Source organism: Salvia splendens, chromosome 21 (genome assembly GCF_004379255.2).
Source record: "Salvia splendens isolate huo1 chromosome 21, SspV2, whole genome shotgun sequence".
In the NCBI taxonomy this organism is placed as follows: Eukaryota; Viridiplantae; Streptophyta; class Magnoliopsida; order Lamiales; family Lamiaceae; genus Salvia; species Salvia splendens.
In genome coordinates, this window is record NC_056052.1 from 9,341,636 (window position 1) to 9,359,586 (window position 17,951).

General features: G+C 37.1%; 3 protein-coding genes and 1 pseudogene across 3 annotated transcripts; all 4 read right to left on the minus strand.

Annotated features, from left to right (window-relative positions):
- Window positions 1–298: 298 nt before the first annotated feature.
- On the minus strand, window positions 299–691 carry LOC121784184 (exocyst complex component EXO70E2-like). Its single transcript, XM_042182354.1, has one exon. The coding sequence runs from the start codon at window positions 689–691 to the stop codon at window positions 299–301; it is 393 nt and encodes a 130-aa protein (XP_042038288.1).
- Window positions 692–770: 79 nt separating this feature from the next.
- On the minus strand, window positions 771–1,388 carry LOC121784185 (exocyst complex component EXO70E2-like). Its single transcript, XM_042182355.1, has one exon. The coding sequence runs from the start codon at window positions 1,386–1,388 to the stop codon at window positions 771–773; it is 618 nt and encodes a 205-aa protein (XP_042038289.1).
- A 2,587-nt stretch (window positions 1,389–3,975) lies between these two features.
- LOC121784869 lies at window positions 3,976–11,829 on the minus strand (annotated as a pseudogene).
- Window positions 11,830–13,519: 1,690 nt separating this feature from the next.
- On the minus strand, window positions 13,520–14,478 carry LOC121784871 (zinc finger protein ZAT4-like). Its single transcript, XM_042183129.1, has one exon. The coding sequence runs from the start codon at window positions 14,222–14,224 to the stop codon at window positions 13,586–13,588; it is 639 nt and encodes a 212-aa protein (XP_042039063.1). The 5' UTR covers window positions 14,225–14,478; the 3' UTR covers window positions 13,520–13,585.
- Between the last annotated feature and the right edge of the window lie 3,473 nt (window positions 14,479–17,951).

Sequence of the window (17,951 nt, forward strand, 5' to 3'; positions counted from 1 at the left end):
GAGTACCCTTTTCTGTGTTTCTTTGACATATCGCAGACTTGATTGGCGATGGAGCACAACGGTAGTCAGAAGGCGATCTCATTCAGAGGCATATCGAGAGTGAGCTCATGAAAGTAAATTCTATGTTGTTATTTTACTACAAATCTTTTGTCCATAGAATTCAGAATGTTAGCAGTCGAGACGACATGCATACTACAGAGCAACAGACAAAAAGATTGTTTAAAACTAGGAAATTGTAAGCATTTGAAGCCATCCATGTCTCCTCTTCCAAGAATGGCTCAGTAACTTCGATGATCCTTCAAGAAGATCCATGACGTACATTCCAACTCCTGTTCGGTGTACTGATGTGCTTTTTGCCAATAGAACTGATGATCATACAGACAAAGTTGCGATACACTTGGATAACCGTCTTGGAAGAAACTATTGTCACATCTTCACGAAGTTGAGGATCTGGGACAACCCATCTTGTCTGGCTCTTGTACAGATCCTCAAAAGCAGCGTTGAACTCTTGGCATCTTGTCTTTAGAGTTGCCTTCCTGGTTATCCCATCATAACGAAGAAAGGTTAGTAAAGAGCTCCATGTCGCTCTTTGGTAGTACACTGCATGCTGCCGGAACATCACAATGTGTTTTCTGATCCAATCATCCCCGAAGTAGGGGCAGATTTTTGACTTCTTGATCTTCTCAACCATATAGTGGATATTGTTCATCAAAAAAATATGCTTCAGTGAAGAATCTCAGTATAAACTCGATTTCTTGTCTAAGGCTGCTTCAAAAATCGATGTGAGTGACTGCAGGTACGTTGCCAAGGCACAGGAGGGATTGGGATCCACCTGTGCTCCGCTCTTCATCTCCATGCTCTCGGCCGTGCTCTTCATCTTGAAGAAGCAAATGAAGCGTATCTTCGTATTCAGCGAAGCACAAGATGTAGTTGACGAGGTACTTTGTTAAGTGGTGAATCCCTCCATTTTGGAAAGGGGTAGTGGAAGTGCATGTTGTAATGCGATTTCCGAGCTCCTCGAGAATGGTTCTAACCGATTCTCCTAGTTCCAACACAAGCTCGTGGAACTCGATCCTGATTAACGACTCCGCCTCTTGTGGGAACAGAGCATCCAAATCCGGCATGAGATCAGCTAAAACCTCGTACATATCGAGCAAGCAGAAGAGCCATTCGGGATTGTGGGGTCCAATCAAAACAGCATGGCCGAAATTCAAGAGACAGAAGAGAGGCCCCCTTGAAGCCTCGAGCAAGCAAGCTGAGCTGACATGGCCGTATTTTCCGAGAACTTGGTCAAACAGCCGTTTTGCACTGCTAAGATAGACGCCGATGATTCTCCTCATTGCTACGTGCCATTTCCTGATCCTCGAGTTCATGTGCTTCCACTCCATCTGCTGAGCTGCTCCACATAGAGGATCATCGAGTGCTCCACGAATACATCCTTCCAGAAGGCGGTGAAGGCCATACAGAACTCTTGACCATAGCCCGACGAAAACATTGTATCCACGATGGACTTAATTTGAGGGACCACATCCAGGTGGATCAGATCCATTGCACAATCCTCGGTCTCCGAACCCGTATGTCCCTTGAGAGACACGTCCTCGATCGAGTCGTCGTTTATTGGAAACCCTTCGATAAGAGGGAGCGAGGAGGTACTCGTGCTCGAAGCACTGTCTGTTCTGCACAAGTATGTGGATCAGCTCATTTTGGAGCCTGTCCATAGCCATATGCAGAGTAGTTTTTGCTTGATCAAGACGTCCGATTCAACGCCATACCCTCGAGAGACTCGGTCAATCCCTGCACCTCGAAGACTGCTTCCAGAAAAATAACAAGAATTGTGAATGAAAGATTCTATTTGATCTTTCAGTATTCACACATTAATATTAAAATCATACCAAAACTGAAGCGCGGGGAGTAATCGGAAAAACTGGAGCAGCTGGAGCGAAGGGCAAGTTGCCGGAACTTCTCCCTGTCGAGAACAGCGCCAACCAATTTCTCCCATAAATCATAAACCCTTGACATTTTGACTCAGATCTTTACTGAAATTTATCAAATGCGTGATTGATATAGTACTCCATTTCACAACATTTTGAAGGCTGAGGCCTTAGAGTCTCAGACTTTGACCATTGACTTAGTATTATTAAAGGTAACCGTTACGCATTTTGGAGACATTGGAAGTTTCTGTGCAAGTGTCTATTCCAGTGTAGGTTATTCATGTACAATCTCCTTTCATATTGTTTCATGTTTACAATGAAAGTGTATCAATCTATTCTAGGCAGTGTTGTTAGGGTCGCGGGGCGTTGGGGCGACCCGGGGCTATGAGGTCAAATCCGGGGCGCGGGGCGTTGGGGCGAGCGGGGCGAGAGACCCACGAATCGGGGCGTACCATTAGCCTATTTAAAGGAGACCCATTTGGGATAAGGGCATATTTTTGAGAATTTAAATACTCCATAATAGTAAGTATGATGAAAGAAAACTCACCAACATAAATAACAACTAAACCATAGCCTTAAACTGTAGTTTTCCAAATTTAAATATGTTTTATATATGATGCATTAGTAGACAAGAACTAGAGAATTTAAAAGTGAAAATTAAATAGCCAAATTACTATGTATATTGATGCCTAAGATTGAGGCATCGCAATACCTTATGCGAACTAGGCGCGGCAGTGGATCAAGAATTGGCGGGGGGGGGGGGTATGGTAATTTAGCGGCATTGAATTTTGCGTTAGTTAGTTTGAGGCCATTTGGGAGATACCCAAAAACAAATCCTTGTGGACTTAACCTAAAATGACCAATATCAAACTAATATGTTGTTGACAATTCTAACATTATAATTAAAGGTTTTTTTGGGTTAGACAAATAAATATATAAGTTCAAAGAATGTGTCATGGAAGACTCAATTACCACTCTAGCGCTTGAGAACCCTTAAGTATATCTAATATTAATACAGATGCCTGAACCTGGGCCAAAAAAACATGGATCTTAAGAGCATCCACAATGAGACTGGACATCACATAGCCCTCACATAGCCTTCACACTGCCGTATCTTAAGAGCATCCACAAAACGGCTGTTGATTTTGTACAGAAATTAAGATAGAGAGAGTACTCGTTAAAACAAGTGGTGCGAATGAAAATGACGTGCAAATCGCGTATATATAGTGTTTCGAAAATTTTAAAAAAAAATAAAAATTTGCTCGCCGATCGCTAGCCGGTCCGGAGCCTGCAATGGCAGCGAGCGGACCGGCTAGCGAATCGGCCAGCGCTCGCCGATTTTTTTGCCGAAATGGCGCTCGCCGGTTACAATGGTTCGGCGAGTGAACCGGCGAGCGCCGGAAATCGGCTAGCCGGTCCACTCGCCGTCGTTGGAGATGCTCTTACTCCCAGAAACTTTTACCGGATTTTATGGAGTTAATTCATGTTCTCTACAGATTCTCTGTTTCAAGATTATTATAAAACGATAATGATAAATAAGAGCAAATTTTTTATTTTACTACTACTTCAATCTAGAAAATTACTGCTACTAGTTTTTTTGTTTGGCGATTAATAATCACTATATATATTGTTTTTATGATCATAACACATAAATTATTGTTTAATAAATTTATTTTTAATAAATTAAATTGGTAATACAATTTATATTATATCAATCTTAAGTATTTTTGCTAATCAGATTTTAGGTTTCAATTGAGAAAATAAAATTATACTTCTATTGATGTTTTCATTTGGTGAACTTTTATACATAAAAAGTTTTGTGGGATTACAAAATTTAAATAACTCAAAAAAACGAAAAAATTAGTTTGCAATGCATCACACTGAACTTTGACGCAATTCCTCCATCCACAATCCAACCTTCCAAAATAGTTTCACGTATGTTATTTCGAAACATAAACTTGTTACTTTTTTGTTATTCCTTATTTAGAAATACATAATAGTTTATCAACATTATTCAAAGCTGTCTTCTTCTACATCATTTATCCTACTTATAAGATGCAAAAAAGTCGATGGTGTCGGAGAGGGCATTGGTGAAGTCATCCACATCCTCCTTTGTGTTGTAGAAATGAAGGCTAGTGCGAGCACTCGAGTTCACCCCAAGGTACCGGTGAAGAGGCTGAGCACAATGGTGACCTGATCTAATTGCTGGAGAAGGAAAACAAATAGTACAAGGTAGAAGAATGGAGATATGTATATATGCTGGAGAGTCGAAATACGACAGTTTAGAGTGTGTTGGTCGAGAAAAGTTGCAATATCGGTTGGATGAACACCTTCCACATTGAAAGAGTATAATGCTGCTCTGGTCACGTTTCTTAGACACGGACGCTGGGTACTGAGCTCATTCGATCATACATAATTCGCTAGCAAAGCGAAACAAAAAACTTAGTGCTCATTGTTGATGGTGTGGGTCTTAGTAGTCTTCTTGAAGATATGATCAACTTAAATACTCGTCACGACGATAGCTTATATACTGAATAAGCATGCAAGTACGATATCAAGGAGTTACAGGCTTCATCTAATAGTGTTGATCTATCGACACATAAGACACTCACTTAGATGGAGGTTCAGCATAGGTTGAGTGATCCAAAAATCATTTCACCACCACCTGATAATATGTAAGAAGTTTAGAGAGAAATTCTAAAAATACTAATACAAGACTCACTGGAAAAGGAAAAGGAAAAGAGATAACTCACCTAAGAAAGGAGGCTGGAAGACAAGAGCTCACTTTTACCATATAAGAACCCAATGCCTGTAGGCCCACACATCTGAAGCATGATTAATTCTTCATTTCAAACACTGATTTATAAGACTTGAGAGCTAACACATATTGATATTGACTTAAATTCTAATGCAGATGGGAAGGTCGGAAAGGACTTCACCTTATGGGAAGAAGCAACCAGAACATCAGCATCAAGGCTCCTCACGTCAACCACCATATGAGGAACACTTTGACAAGCATCAACAAGCACCTTGGCTCCAACATCATGAGCCCACTTGATCAATTGGGAGAACAGAAGCTGTGGGAAAGGCGGAAGCCAGAAGAATTAGGAGAACTTGTCATGCATAAGAGCTGTTATTTAGGCTCTTGAACAGAAATAGTAGCATCTTGTCAGAGTAAACTTCATACTATAATTTTAAGTAATTACCAAGTGCAAACATCTACAAAATCGATCGGGCCTTGATTTCAGTATGACATGTCGACTCCAACGAAATAGAAGCGATCCTAGCTGACCAAAATTTTTAAAACAGGACCAGAAATCAAGGAGACCAAAATGTTGCTTTAGTAAGAATCCTACATTAGCAAGCAAACCAACAGCTATGCATTGATATTAGAGGTCTAATGTACAAGCACAAAAAATGACACTACAATTAGATCAAGAGAATTCTGGTCATAACACCAATTAAAGGTGGTTACATTCATGCATACAAGTTGATGAAGTCCAAAAAATTCCATGAACCGTGCAAAATCAAAGTTAGCAATTCACTAACCCTGCATATTGGAGACATGATGAACAACGACAAGTTTCGCCTGCTTTGAGATCATTTCTCTTAGCTTGTCTACATCTGGAACTTCATCCTCTCTTAAACTTACAAACTTCAATACTGCACCAGTCTTTTGAGCCACAAATTGCCAAGGAACAATAGCACTGTGATGTTCAGCAATGGTAAGTATAACCTGAAAAATGCGAATCATTACTTATTAGCTAGCGAGTTCTTTCTATTTTTGTTATAGGACACTAATGGAATTCCATTTTAATGAAGGAGTGACGCATAACGCTTATGCGTCTTTGATTAATGACGCACAACCATTATGCGTCGTTAAAAGACGCATATATGCGTCACTCCCTAATGACGCCTAACCCTTATGCGTCACTCTTTAATGTCGCATAACCCTTATGTGCCATCTTCAAATATTAAGGGTTGCACCAAACTATTCTATACACTTATGGAATTTATTTTAATGGGGGCCTCCCACACTCATTTACAAAATGCATGCCTATATCAACGCTAAACAATTATGGGTCCCCACTAACACAAATTGCATGTTTAGTTATCATTTATAAAATCTAATTACACAACATATATGGTTGGATAGAGATGTGATCAAATACAAACTCTATATATTGTATAAGGTGTTGTGTTGACATTGTATTGACAAGGTATTGACATCAAAATCTTGAACTTTTATACTATGTTGACATTCTGTTAATGTTGTGTTGACATTGTATTGAAGAGTTTGGAGTTTGTACAATAAATAGAGTTTGCATTTTATCACTATCCGAGTGTGATATATCTAGGGCTGGGTAAAAATATCGAAATACCGAAATACCGCACTTACCGTATCGAAAAAATACCGAAAATATCGGATTTTCGGTATACCGCAATTTTCGGTAAGGTATCACACCTTACCGATTTATTTCGGTACGGTAACGGTATGAATTTTCATATACCGGGGTATACCGTAATTTTAGGTATATACCGAAAATTATATTTTCGGTATATACCGATATCAATATACGCCAAATTATATCAAGTAAATTCATACTTTTACCAAACAAATAAATATTTACATGTAGAAATCAAAGCTTGCCTCATTATAGTTGTCGGGTAATCATGTAAATATAAAATCAAATAAACTCAATTAGGAAAACTTGGTATCGTTGAATCAATTAGTTTCAAATAAATATAAGATTTTAGTTAAATTAGTTCCAAACAAATATCGTTGAACGTTATGTGATTGCGTGGAGTTTAATTGTTGCAGTTTTTTTATTGAATATGTTTGAGTTTGATTAAATTTCACGTTTTCTAAGTATTTTTGAAATTTTATTTTCATTTGTGTTTGTATTTAGAATTATTTACAAAATAATGATATTTTGGTATGTCGTATTGTAGTCCGATATACCGTAAAACTCTGGTATACCGTAAAAATACGGTATACTGAATTTAGATACGACATACTGAAAATAAGGTATGGTATCGATATTGAAATTTGTCATACCGAAAATTTTGGTAAGGTAAAGGTATGATTTTTTCTCATATCGAATTTTCGGTAAGGTATACGGTATGATGGTTTCGGTAAGGTATACCGTACCTACCCACTCCTAGATATATCTCCCATTCTATTAGAAATATCAAACGAGCCAATTTATTGAATTTCGGATCAGTCCTATTTTAATTGCAAGTTAATTGGGTTGATATTTTTTCGCATTGAAGTTGTCAAACTAAAACGTTCAAGTTTTATATTATCTTTTATGGCTAATCAGACTAGAATCCAACGATGAAAATTAATCTATATATGCATATTTCATTCTTAATAATTCAAGACGAGTAATTTTAAGTTTTTGAAATATAGTAGGAATGATAGATTTGTTAGGCACTAATGTGTCAAAATCGAAAAGACGCACAACCCTTATGCGTCTTTGGTTAATGACGCACAACCATTTTGCGTCGTTAAAAGACGCATAACCCTTATGCGTCACTCCCTAATGACGCATAACCCTTATGCGTCACTAAATAAAGACGCATGATGGTGGTTATGCGTCTCTCTATTAACGACGCATAATGGTTATGCGTCACTCCCTGAGTCAGAATACAACTAAAACCCTTCATTAAAATGGAATTCCATTAACATGCATTACCAAAAAAAAAGAATTTTTCCATTAGCTAGCCCAACTCATAGCAAAGAAATACAAAGGTTTGGATTTAGCGAGAAAAAGAGAGTACAAGCAAAAAAGGAAAATGGTCTTATGCATTGCAATATTTCGACGTATTTTCACAGTGATTCATGCTTTGCCTTATTCCATTATTCTCAATGGTTATATTCATTGCAAAAAGACCATGAGGAACAGTTTTAAAGGGTAAAACACACAAGGATCAAGTGCTACACGCCCACACATATATGAAACTTGCAGCAGCACCTATAATGAGTTCAAATGACAGTGCAAGGCATAGATGAGAAATAACAACAAAATCTGGGTTTTTAACAATTCAAGCACTCAGTTCCTATCTATTATCACAACAATACAAGATAAAATTTATGTCCAGCAGCCATCTAAATCAACTCAAATTCACAATCATCAATGTGCTGAATTATGAAAAGGAAACGAACAGTCGTAGAAGGGAAAATTGTAAACCTCATCTCCCTCCTTGAGATTCGAGAGACCCCAACTATACGCCACCAAATTGATCGCCTTGTTAGAGTTAGTTAGTTAGAGGAGTTAGTTAGTTAGATGTAAGCCTATATAAGGCATACCTTGGTGTAGTTTGAAAACAATGTTAATTATGGAGCCTAAAATATCTCCTACCATGTTTAGGATTTGTTTCCTTGAAGTATATTTCCTTGTGATAGATTTATTCCTTAAAAGATATTTCCTTATGGAATATGTTTCCTAGTTTGACTAGAATTAGGGCTCTCTAGTTACTTATAAATAGAGGTGTTCCCTCATTGTTAAATCATCCTGAAATTATATAGTGAAATCCCTGGCTTGGCATCGCCCCCAGACGTAGATACACATTGTATCGAACTGGGTAAATAATTTCTTGTGTTCATTCTCTTTCATATTCGTGATTGCCTGTGTTTATTTCCCAACAACTGGTATCAAGAGCCTAGGGTTTAAGAGGCAGAAATCACGATGGGGATCGACGAGAAAATTGCTGTAGAGAAGTTCGATGGATCTGATTTCGGATTTTGGAAGATGCAGATTGAGGATTACCTGTACGGTAAAGATCTCTGGAAGCCTTTAAAAACCAAACCCGAAAAGATGGAACATGAGGAGTGGGAGCTGCTGGACAGAAAAGCGATGAGCGCGATTAGGCTATCGTTGTCCAAGGATGTGGCTTATCACACGACTGCAGCAAAGTCGACAAAGGAGATGATAAAGATCTTGGAGGACATGTATCAGAAACCATCAACGGCAAACAAGGTACATCTGATTAGACGATTGTTTAATTTTAGAATGCAAGAGGGAAAGCTGGTGCAACAACATCTCAACGAGTTCAACATGATTACTTCGCAACTGAACTCGGTTAATATAAAATTCGATGATGAAATTTGTGCCCTGATTTTGCTATCGTCCCTGTCTGAGAGTTGGGCTGGCATAGTGACAGCAGTTATTGCTGCAGAGACAAAACTAACAGTTGACAGAGTAAGAGATCTGATGATTGGTGAGGAAGTTCGCCGGAGAGAATCAGGATCTTCTACTTCGGGATCAGCACTGAATACAGAACAGAGAGGCAGATCGAAGGGAAAGCAAAATCATGGAAGATCAAATTCCAGAGGAAGGAGTCAATCCAAGAAGGATTTGGATAAAGTTAAATGCTGGAATTGTGATGAGTTTGGGCATTTTAGAAATCAATGTGAGGCACCGAAGAAGTATAAGAATAAGGATCAGAAGGACAAGAAGACAGCAAACGCTACCATGTCTGATGACGATGGCGAGGCGTTGGTCTTGAGCGTCAATAGTCCGATGGAATCGTGGGTATTGGATTCTGGGGCGTCGTTTCACTCCTGCAGCAATGTGGAAATAATGGAAGACTACGTTTCTGGCGATTTTGGGAAGGTACATCTGGCTGATGACGAGCCCTTAGATATCGTGGGAAAGGGAAACGTGAAGGTAGTGACGTCCAATGGATCCGTAATAAAACTGAATGGAGTTAGACACATTCCTGGATTGCAGAGAAGTTTGATTTCGATTGGGCAGCTTGATGCAGAAGGGTACACCGTGACGTTTGGCTGCAACAATTGGAAGATTACCAAGGGAGCTATGATAGTAGCTCGAGGTAAGAATGAGGGTACGTTGTATACCACAACTAACTCCAAAGATTGCATTGATATTGCAAGTGAGGCAAATAATGCAGATTTGTGGCACTGTCGTCTTGGCCACATGAGCGAGAAAGGGATGAAGATAATGTGCTCAAGAGGTTTACTGCCTGGCTTGAAAACTGTTGAAGTTGGCCTGTGCGAGGATTGCGTGTTTAGGAAACAGAAAAGGGTGAGTTTCTCAAGAGGAGGCAGAAAATTGAAGACACAGAAGTTGGAGATGGTCCACACTGATCTATGGGGACCAGCACCTGTGAAGTCCTTAGGAGGCTCTGAATATTATATGACTTTCATCGACGACTCTACTCGAAAGCTATGGGTTTATTTTCTGAAGAGTAAATCCGATGCGTTTGACGCTTTCAGGAAATGGAAAGCCCTTGTTGAAACTGAAACCGGGATGAAGGTGAAGTGTCTAAGATCCGATAATGGAGAAGAAGCACAACCGGGTATGTATTTACTTATGGTGGTACTGCTATTTCATGGACTTCTAAGTTGCAGAAGACTGTTGCTTTGTCTACTACGGAGGCTGAATATGTAGCTGCGACAGAGGCAAGCAAGGAGATGGTGTGGTTGCAGAGTTTCTTAGATGAACTTGGGAAGGAGAACAAGAGTAGCATACTCTACAGTGATAGTCAGAGTGCTATTTTCTTGGCGAAGAATCCAGCGTTTCATTCTAGGACAAAGCATGTGGAGTTGAAATATCATTACATCCGACACCTAGTGGAGATGAAAATCCTGCAACTTGTGAAGATACTTGGAAGTGAGAATCCTGCAGACATGTTTACTAAGGTGGTGACCTTAGAGAAATTGAAGCTATGCATAGCTTCAATTGGCCTTGGAACTTGAAGAGAAGGTTAGGCGATGCTAAGCGGATGAAGGGATGAGATCACGAGGAATTGGTTGTTTAGGAGTTGTTAGTCTCCAAGTGGGAGATTGTTAATTATGGAGCCTAAAATATCTCCTACCATGTTTAGGATTTGTTTCCTTGAAGTATATTTCCTTGTGATAGATTTATTCCTTAAAAGATATTTCCTTATGGAATATGTTTCCTAGTTTGACTAGAATTAGGGCTCTCTAGTTACTTATAAATAGAGGTGCTCCCTCATTGTTAAATCATCCTGAAATTATATAGTGAAATCCCTGGCTTGGCATCGCCCTCAGACGTAGATACACATTGTATCGAACTGGGTAAACAATTTCTTGTGTTCATTCTCTTTCATATTCGTGATTGCCTGTGTTTATTTCCCAACAAACAACAATTCACAATGTAGTCAATACAGATTTTCGATTCGCTTCTTCTTCCCATGCAACAGAAATCAGCAGTTTTCCTCTATAAATATGTTCTTCATCTCCTTCTACGGAGTTCTATCATATCTTCATCCATCTCCTCACATTTTACCTCTGATTTTCACAATGGTCGGTTTGATAAAGCTTGACATCAGTAGCATTTCTCGTAAACACAATCACTCTACAATCAGACGCGTTTATAAAATTCGCCACCTTCTGCCTCGCCAGCTCATATTCATCCGTCGCCTTTGCACTACACAACAACACCAAAACAAACCAACTGAAACAATCCACACACCTTCGCCGATAAAAATTTCCCCCCCAAAAACTCACCTCAGATAGTGAATTCCGCGATGAACGTTCGAATTATACGATTCGTAATAATTCCACAGGGCGTTCAACACCGCCGCCGGCTTCTGCGACGTGGCGGCGTTATCTAAATACACCTGCAGCCTCTTTCTATTCACCTCCTGCGCAATAAAAAAATGTTCCCACTCAAAAATTGAAACAAGTGTTGATAAATTGAGGGTTCAGGAAGTGGAAGTAGTACCTGGTGAAGGATGGGGAAGTCGGGGCGGGTGAGGTGCGCGAGGGATACGGGTCGGTTGAGAGAGGTGAGGGAGCGGCGTAGGAGGAAGCGACGGGAACGGTGCGGAGAGCGCGGTTATGGTTGGGGTGGATGGTGCGGAGGGAGGAGGGGAGTTTGATGACGACGGCCTCCATATATATCATCATCGCCGCCGCCGTCGAAAGTCCAAGTAGCGGTGGTAGCAGTTGGTCTATCAGTTAGCACCACAAAACGATATATACTGCGTGATTTATTGACTGGATTTATGCGTAATTTATTTTTGTGTGACATATTGAAAATGTAAATAAGCTATTTTATGGGATGAAATGAGTATAAATAAATTAAACAAATTTTATTCCTACCAATTTGGCTGAAGGGGACGTTTTGAAGGTAAATTCCAATTTGATTAATTGATTTCTCCAAGCCTCGAGTTATTTCTCGATGGATAACGGTTAAATTAGTGTATATAATATCTGATTTAATTAGATAATTAATTAATATATTTTAATTCTTTAATTAGTTAAATATTTATAATTAGTAAATTATTATTATTTGATTTGATTAAATTATTATTATTCAATTATTTCATTATTTAATTTAAATAATTTCACAATTTATCATATCAACTCAATCTAATTTTGTTATTTATCTTATTAATCAAATATCTTATTAAAATTATCTTTGATATAATCTTAGTAACTAAATAATAATATAGTCTTGGATAATATTTACTTATCATATATTATATTTCATTATTACTTGTCCATCAAACTGAATAAATTTAAATCACTGGACTCGGGTGTTCAACACTTGTCTATTTGTTAATTGGATTTTTTTTTTCATTTTTTCAGAATATTAGTATATTACTCGTACATTGTCTGTTGATTATATGAGGCATGGATTTAACATTTTTATGGAATAAAACTGTAATTTTCACCAAAGAATTTGAGTTAATTAGCGATAAATAGCTTTGCTGGGCCTATATGATATTATGGGTATTCACCTAGATTATACATGACCCTTTTAGGGGCTTGTTCAATGAATTATTGGGCTAAATACCACTATACGACTACACCATTTTTACGTTTCATTTAGAAAACTAATTAAATAAAGAAAAAACAAACGATTTAGATCCTCGATAAATCAATCACATTGAGGGTGGTAGTACTATATAAATATCTCTTACTCTCAAAATTTTGAGTTTTCTCCATATTCCCTACCGATCACGTAAATTATTAACTATCAGTCACATCACGAAGGAGTTGAATTGTACTGTTCGATGCATCCACATTTTTTTCTCTCACACGAAATTGTATATAGGTATACTTATCATTAAAATTTTATATTAATATCGTATATACCTTCTCGATCGAACTATACTTTATTGAAAAAAGTGACGGACATCACACATTCGGTTCCACATAAATTTAGACAAGTGGTGTTATAATATTAATGACATTTAAATGTGTGGGTATATGGTCAATGAAGTACACATAAAACTGCCAATTTCCTCTCTCATCTCGTATTTCATTTCATCGGTACATACGCATACTAACATCAACATTCTCGGCCGGATGTTAAAAAATGAGACTCATACACGATAGACACCCATTTTCCTTCCCACCCACGTCAAACTAAACCCTTCTTTCCCTTTCCTCTCCATTACAATACACGACCCAATTTCCTATCACGTCTCGTATTTCATTTCATCAGTATAAACACATACTAACATCGGCCGGATGATAAAAAAACATGACTCGAACACGATAAAGACCCTTTTCCCTTCCCACCCAAGTCAAAATAATTACTACATCACAATCTTTTAAAGAGTAGACAAAATTGAACAACAACCTGTCTGCTTTAATAACAAGTAAAAAAAGCATTTCAATAGTAATAATATTATGACAAAAATGAATGAATCTATACATATTTCAGCCTGAGATTAGGCCGAGCCGCGCCAATCCACCACGGCTTCAACTCAACGTTGCACTCTTCCTCGACCGGGGCAGGCAAGTTGAGGTCAAGAAAACGTCGAACTTGTGGAGCTTGTGTCTCTTCGACACGAAGATGGCCAGTGGGATTGATCTTGGGCTGATCAGTGATCAAATGGGATCTTTTGTGACCACCCAATGCTTGGCCTGATGGGAAGATCTTGAAGCAAATTGGGCACTCATGATCTTTACTTTTCTTGCAATCTTGAAGATTGTGAGGTGGATTTGTTGTTGTCGGAGCACAACAACCTTTGAACTTTTTGTGGCTTGCTCTGTGACCACCTAATGCTTGGTATGACGAGAAGGCCTTGTTGCAAATCATGCACCTAAACTTGTTATCCTCGGATTGATCATTCCGGTTGCTCTTGATTCTGTTATTGTTGTTGGAGTCGGAATTGGTGCAATCCATGGAGAGGAGTATCAAGGTGAAGGCGACCTCCTCCTGCTCGGAGGAGGAGAGATCAAGGGAGGACTCGTCCGAGTACCTTTGAGATCGCTTCTTCGTCTTCTTCTTCTTCTTCGTGCATAATGATGGTTCGTCGTTGGAGGTGATCAAGTGAGACCTCATGTGGCCACCGAGGGACCGGCCCGCAGGGGAACATTTTGCGGCAGAATTTGCACTTGTGGTTTGATTTGTGATCAACTTCTTCCATGTTCTAAATTGGCATGAAATTTGTGATGAGCAAGAAAAGATAAAGAAAGTAGTGAGCTAGTGAGCAACTAAGCAACCTCTCTCTCTTGATATATGGTTTAGTTGCTCTTACTAGAAGTAGAAGTAGCTATATGGTAGTTGAGAGTTGAAGAATATATCAAATCTGAAATGATGGCGATCAATGAGCCACTACACCACTACTACTTCTACCATTAAACAAGACAACTTTTTTTTAATGAGATTAATTGATACCTCTTTTCAACACTATTATTGGTTTTCTCTCTCTTATACACTACTATGTATTGCCAACATGAAAACTGAAATAAAATTAGATCACTTGAATTATCACATCTTTTCAATATTATCATTGGTTTTATCTCTCTTTGAGTAATTCTTGAAATTAATTTGTGTTATAATAAATTCATAATAGTAATATGAAAAAGGTATTCTTTTCTTTGTCTTGGGTTATAAAGAGAGGCTAATGAGAGATGGGAAATTCGAGTTTTTGTCTTTGGAAGTTATTCTGTTGGACTTTTTTTATGATGTAGTTTTGCACTATGTAGGTGGGCTTCAATTTTTAGTTGTCATTTGTCAACAAAGCTTGCCACTTCACTCATCTAATTTATTTGCCAAATCATTTTGGTTTGGATTTTAAGCATAGCTCCAACTCATTGAGAGTATCCCCGGAGGCAATGGTCCGAAGGGGGTCGGTGTGGAACGTGTATAGGGAAAGAGGGTTGGGCGCCACTCCAAGTTCCTTTCGACGACCATGCCTGCTCTCTGGATATGAACTGCATAGTATTCGATAGAAATCCATGGGTTCCAGGAGGAGTGGCTCATGAGATTTATATACTAGTTTCAGTTTTCTTTTAACACTGATGTGAGACAGTTATATGTTATTTTTCTAGTTTCAATTGCCAATAGTATTTTTATTTTTTATTTTTTTTCTCTTTTGAACGATTTTTAGTTGGCATTAATGTGTGTACGTGTGTAAGGGCAATGCTGTTACTATATTATATAATAATGAAAAATAAAGCAAAATGGGTGTTCATATCCAATTAATTCTCTTTTATGTAATTTTCGAACTACATTTATAGTTGGATTACCACGATTCGAGCTTGTTCCAATATAAGCGAACATGAGTCAGTTTCGATACTTTGATATTGTAGAGTATAATAGCAATTTTACACCGACATTTGTATAATCGTTGGTTGATTGTTAATATTGATGGGACTAGTGTGGATCAATAGTAATTAGCTTTCATTGAAACTTCTATTATTCTATGTATTATGGGGGTTGTATTATACAACATTTCTATTTTTCTAGTCAGAAATTTTAGAATTTGTACTGCTCAATTTTTAAGTCGCTTCTGACCCTCAAATGAAATGTGAATAATCCGTTCTTCCCTTTGAAAAAAAGGGTACTTCCTGTTTTTTCGATGCTTAAAACAATCTTATCTTCTTCGTATCGAAATTTTTACTTAGTAGGATCAATTTAAATTTTAGTATAAGAAGAAATAAAATTAAAAGTAAATAATGAATATTAGTTGGCAAATTGGCAATAGTGTGATTAGCTGAATGAATTGCTCCGCCGTTGCTGCATTAATTGCCGGTCTTTACGGCCGGCTATATTTAATTACTATTATCTCATTGCAAAAATCGCTTAATTATAATACTATACTTGATTAAATATATTTTTCTCCTTTATGATATCCTCATCTTTACCCAACATTTTATTCCAAGATTTAGCTGTATGTTATTGAAATAAGCTGGTTTTATGATGAAAATTATTGGGTGGTGATTACTAGGAAATATCCCCAAATAAAATATTATTTCCCAAACATTTTTGGTTGATTTCTTTTGAGCAAGAAGCATGTGCATGCACATTGTGTGTGGTGTATATAATTTTTTCAACAATTTAGTTTATGGAATCTTGGTTTAGAAAGCAATTAATTAAAGATCAAATTTCAGTTTAGGGTCTTTATGATTTAATTTGATTTTTTTTAATAGAAGTTAAAGTATGTACACTTTTTAGAAGTGCAAAATAAACACCACATATGTGTTTTCAGAGTAGATGAGCAGTCCATTTTAGGATTAGTTTATGAAATAGACGAATGTTTTCTAACTAAACAAAAAATGTGTATATTTTCCTTTTCTTCTCAATTTTCAAGATATTGAAAATTTTTCAAGCAATTTAACTAATTGTTGATTACGAATCTCAAGTGAATTAACTTCATGGAGACAACATATCAGAGGAGTGGGCTAGAAATAGTAGGAGCAATATATATAGTGTGACAAAAATTATTCTTTTTATTTTTTTAAGAGTGAGTCACAACCACAACATTAGGTTATCTACATCACAATCAAAATGTCTTGGGACAAAGTGAGAAAAAGGGAGATAATACCACATAGGGGCAAATCTGTCTTTTCAAAATATGACTTAATATTATTGACCTATAAACAGACATTTATTGGTATTAACCTTTTAACCTTGGATCTAACATTATAGTAGTAAAATGTTAGGATTTTGCCAATGGTTAGAATAATATTTTTTAAATAATAAAGATAGTGCTAGTAAATTAATAATGAGCCATATTTTTTAATTATATGAACTAAAAATTACTAATATATCACTAGCAAAAAAAGAAAATAAAAACCCCAAACCATATATGTGCCCTCATTCATTGGGATGGTAAACTAAAGTTAATGGCTTCCTTTATTGGTGTGTTAGAGAACAACTACTCAGCTTTATATGCTTAACAAACACTCAAAATGGTCAATGTTAAAATAAAAAAGAAAAATTACTAAACTTTTTCCATTTATAAAAACAAGCAATCAGCACTATCATTTTCACTAAACTAACTCAATTGTTGCTTGCTTGCATATGTGTAATGTGTTATGTGTGTCATCTGATTGATGCAAGTTATTAAAAGTATTATTATAATTTAATGGTGACTTTTGTGGAGAATTTGACAATTTTATGTGAAGGTAGGCCAATCAAGATTGTTTAGATGTGGCATAATCTATATCCTAGCATATAAATTCGTAACGAAATTATTAATATTACTATTATATATGGATTTGAACAATAATGTGGCATTTTGTTTTTAATTATAAGAACTAACTATCACTCATTTGGTTTCATGGAGGAGTGGTGATCCACAATTTCATGATGATGGAAAAGGAACGTAGCAAATTTCCTATATTAAAGAAAAATTGAAATCTTAAAAAAGATTTTAAGGGCAGTGTGTTGAGTTGACTAAATATGTGGAAAATACATCTTTGTAATGGTGGGCACGAACATGAACATATATCTGTCCTTTTATTGGCAATTCATTTTCTACATCCATTTATATCATACCCCATGCAACTTATAAAAAAAATAAGTACTCTCACGTCCTATAAGAGTAGGAACTCTTTCATTTTTATTTCGTCTCATAAAAATATATATTTTCAAATTTTAAAAACTTTCTTCTTTCTAATAAGGTGGGACTCATTCCCAATAACAATACATTTTATTACTTTTTTTTTCTACATCTCTCTTACTTTATCAATTATGCATTAAAATTCGTGTCCAACCAAAAATGCATACTCTTATCGGATGTGTGGAGTACTCCACTACCTTTATCCTTGGAACTACATGA

What these genes read in the sequence shown, in the direction of transcription:
- LOC121784184 (XM_042182354.1), bottom strand. Translation starts at nt 691, where the DNA reads ATGGTTGAGAAGATCAAGAAGTCAAAAATCTGCCCCTACTTCGGGGAT.
- LOC121784185 (XM_042182355.1), bottom strand. Translation starts at nt 1,388, where the DNA reads ATGGAGTGGAAGCACATGAACTCGAGGATCAGGAAATGGCACGTAGCA.
- LOC121784871 (XM_042183129.1), bottom strand. Translation starts at nt 14,224, where the DNA reads ATGAGGTCTCACTTGATCACCTCCAACGACGAACCATCATTATGCACG.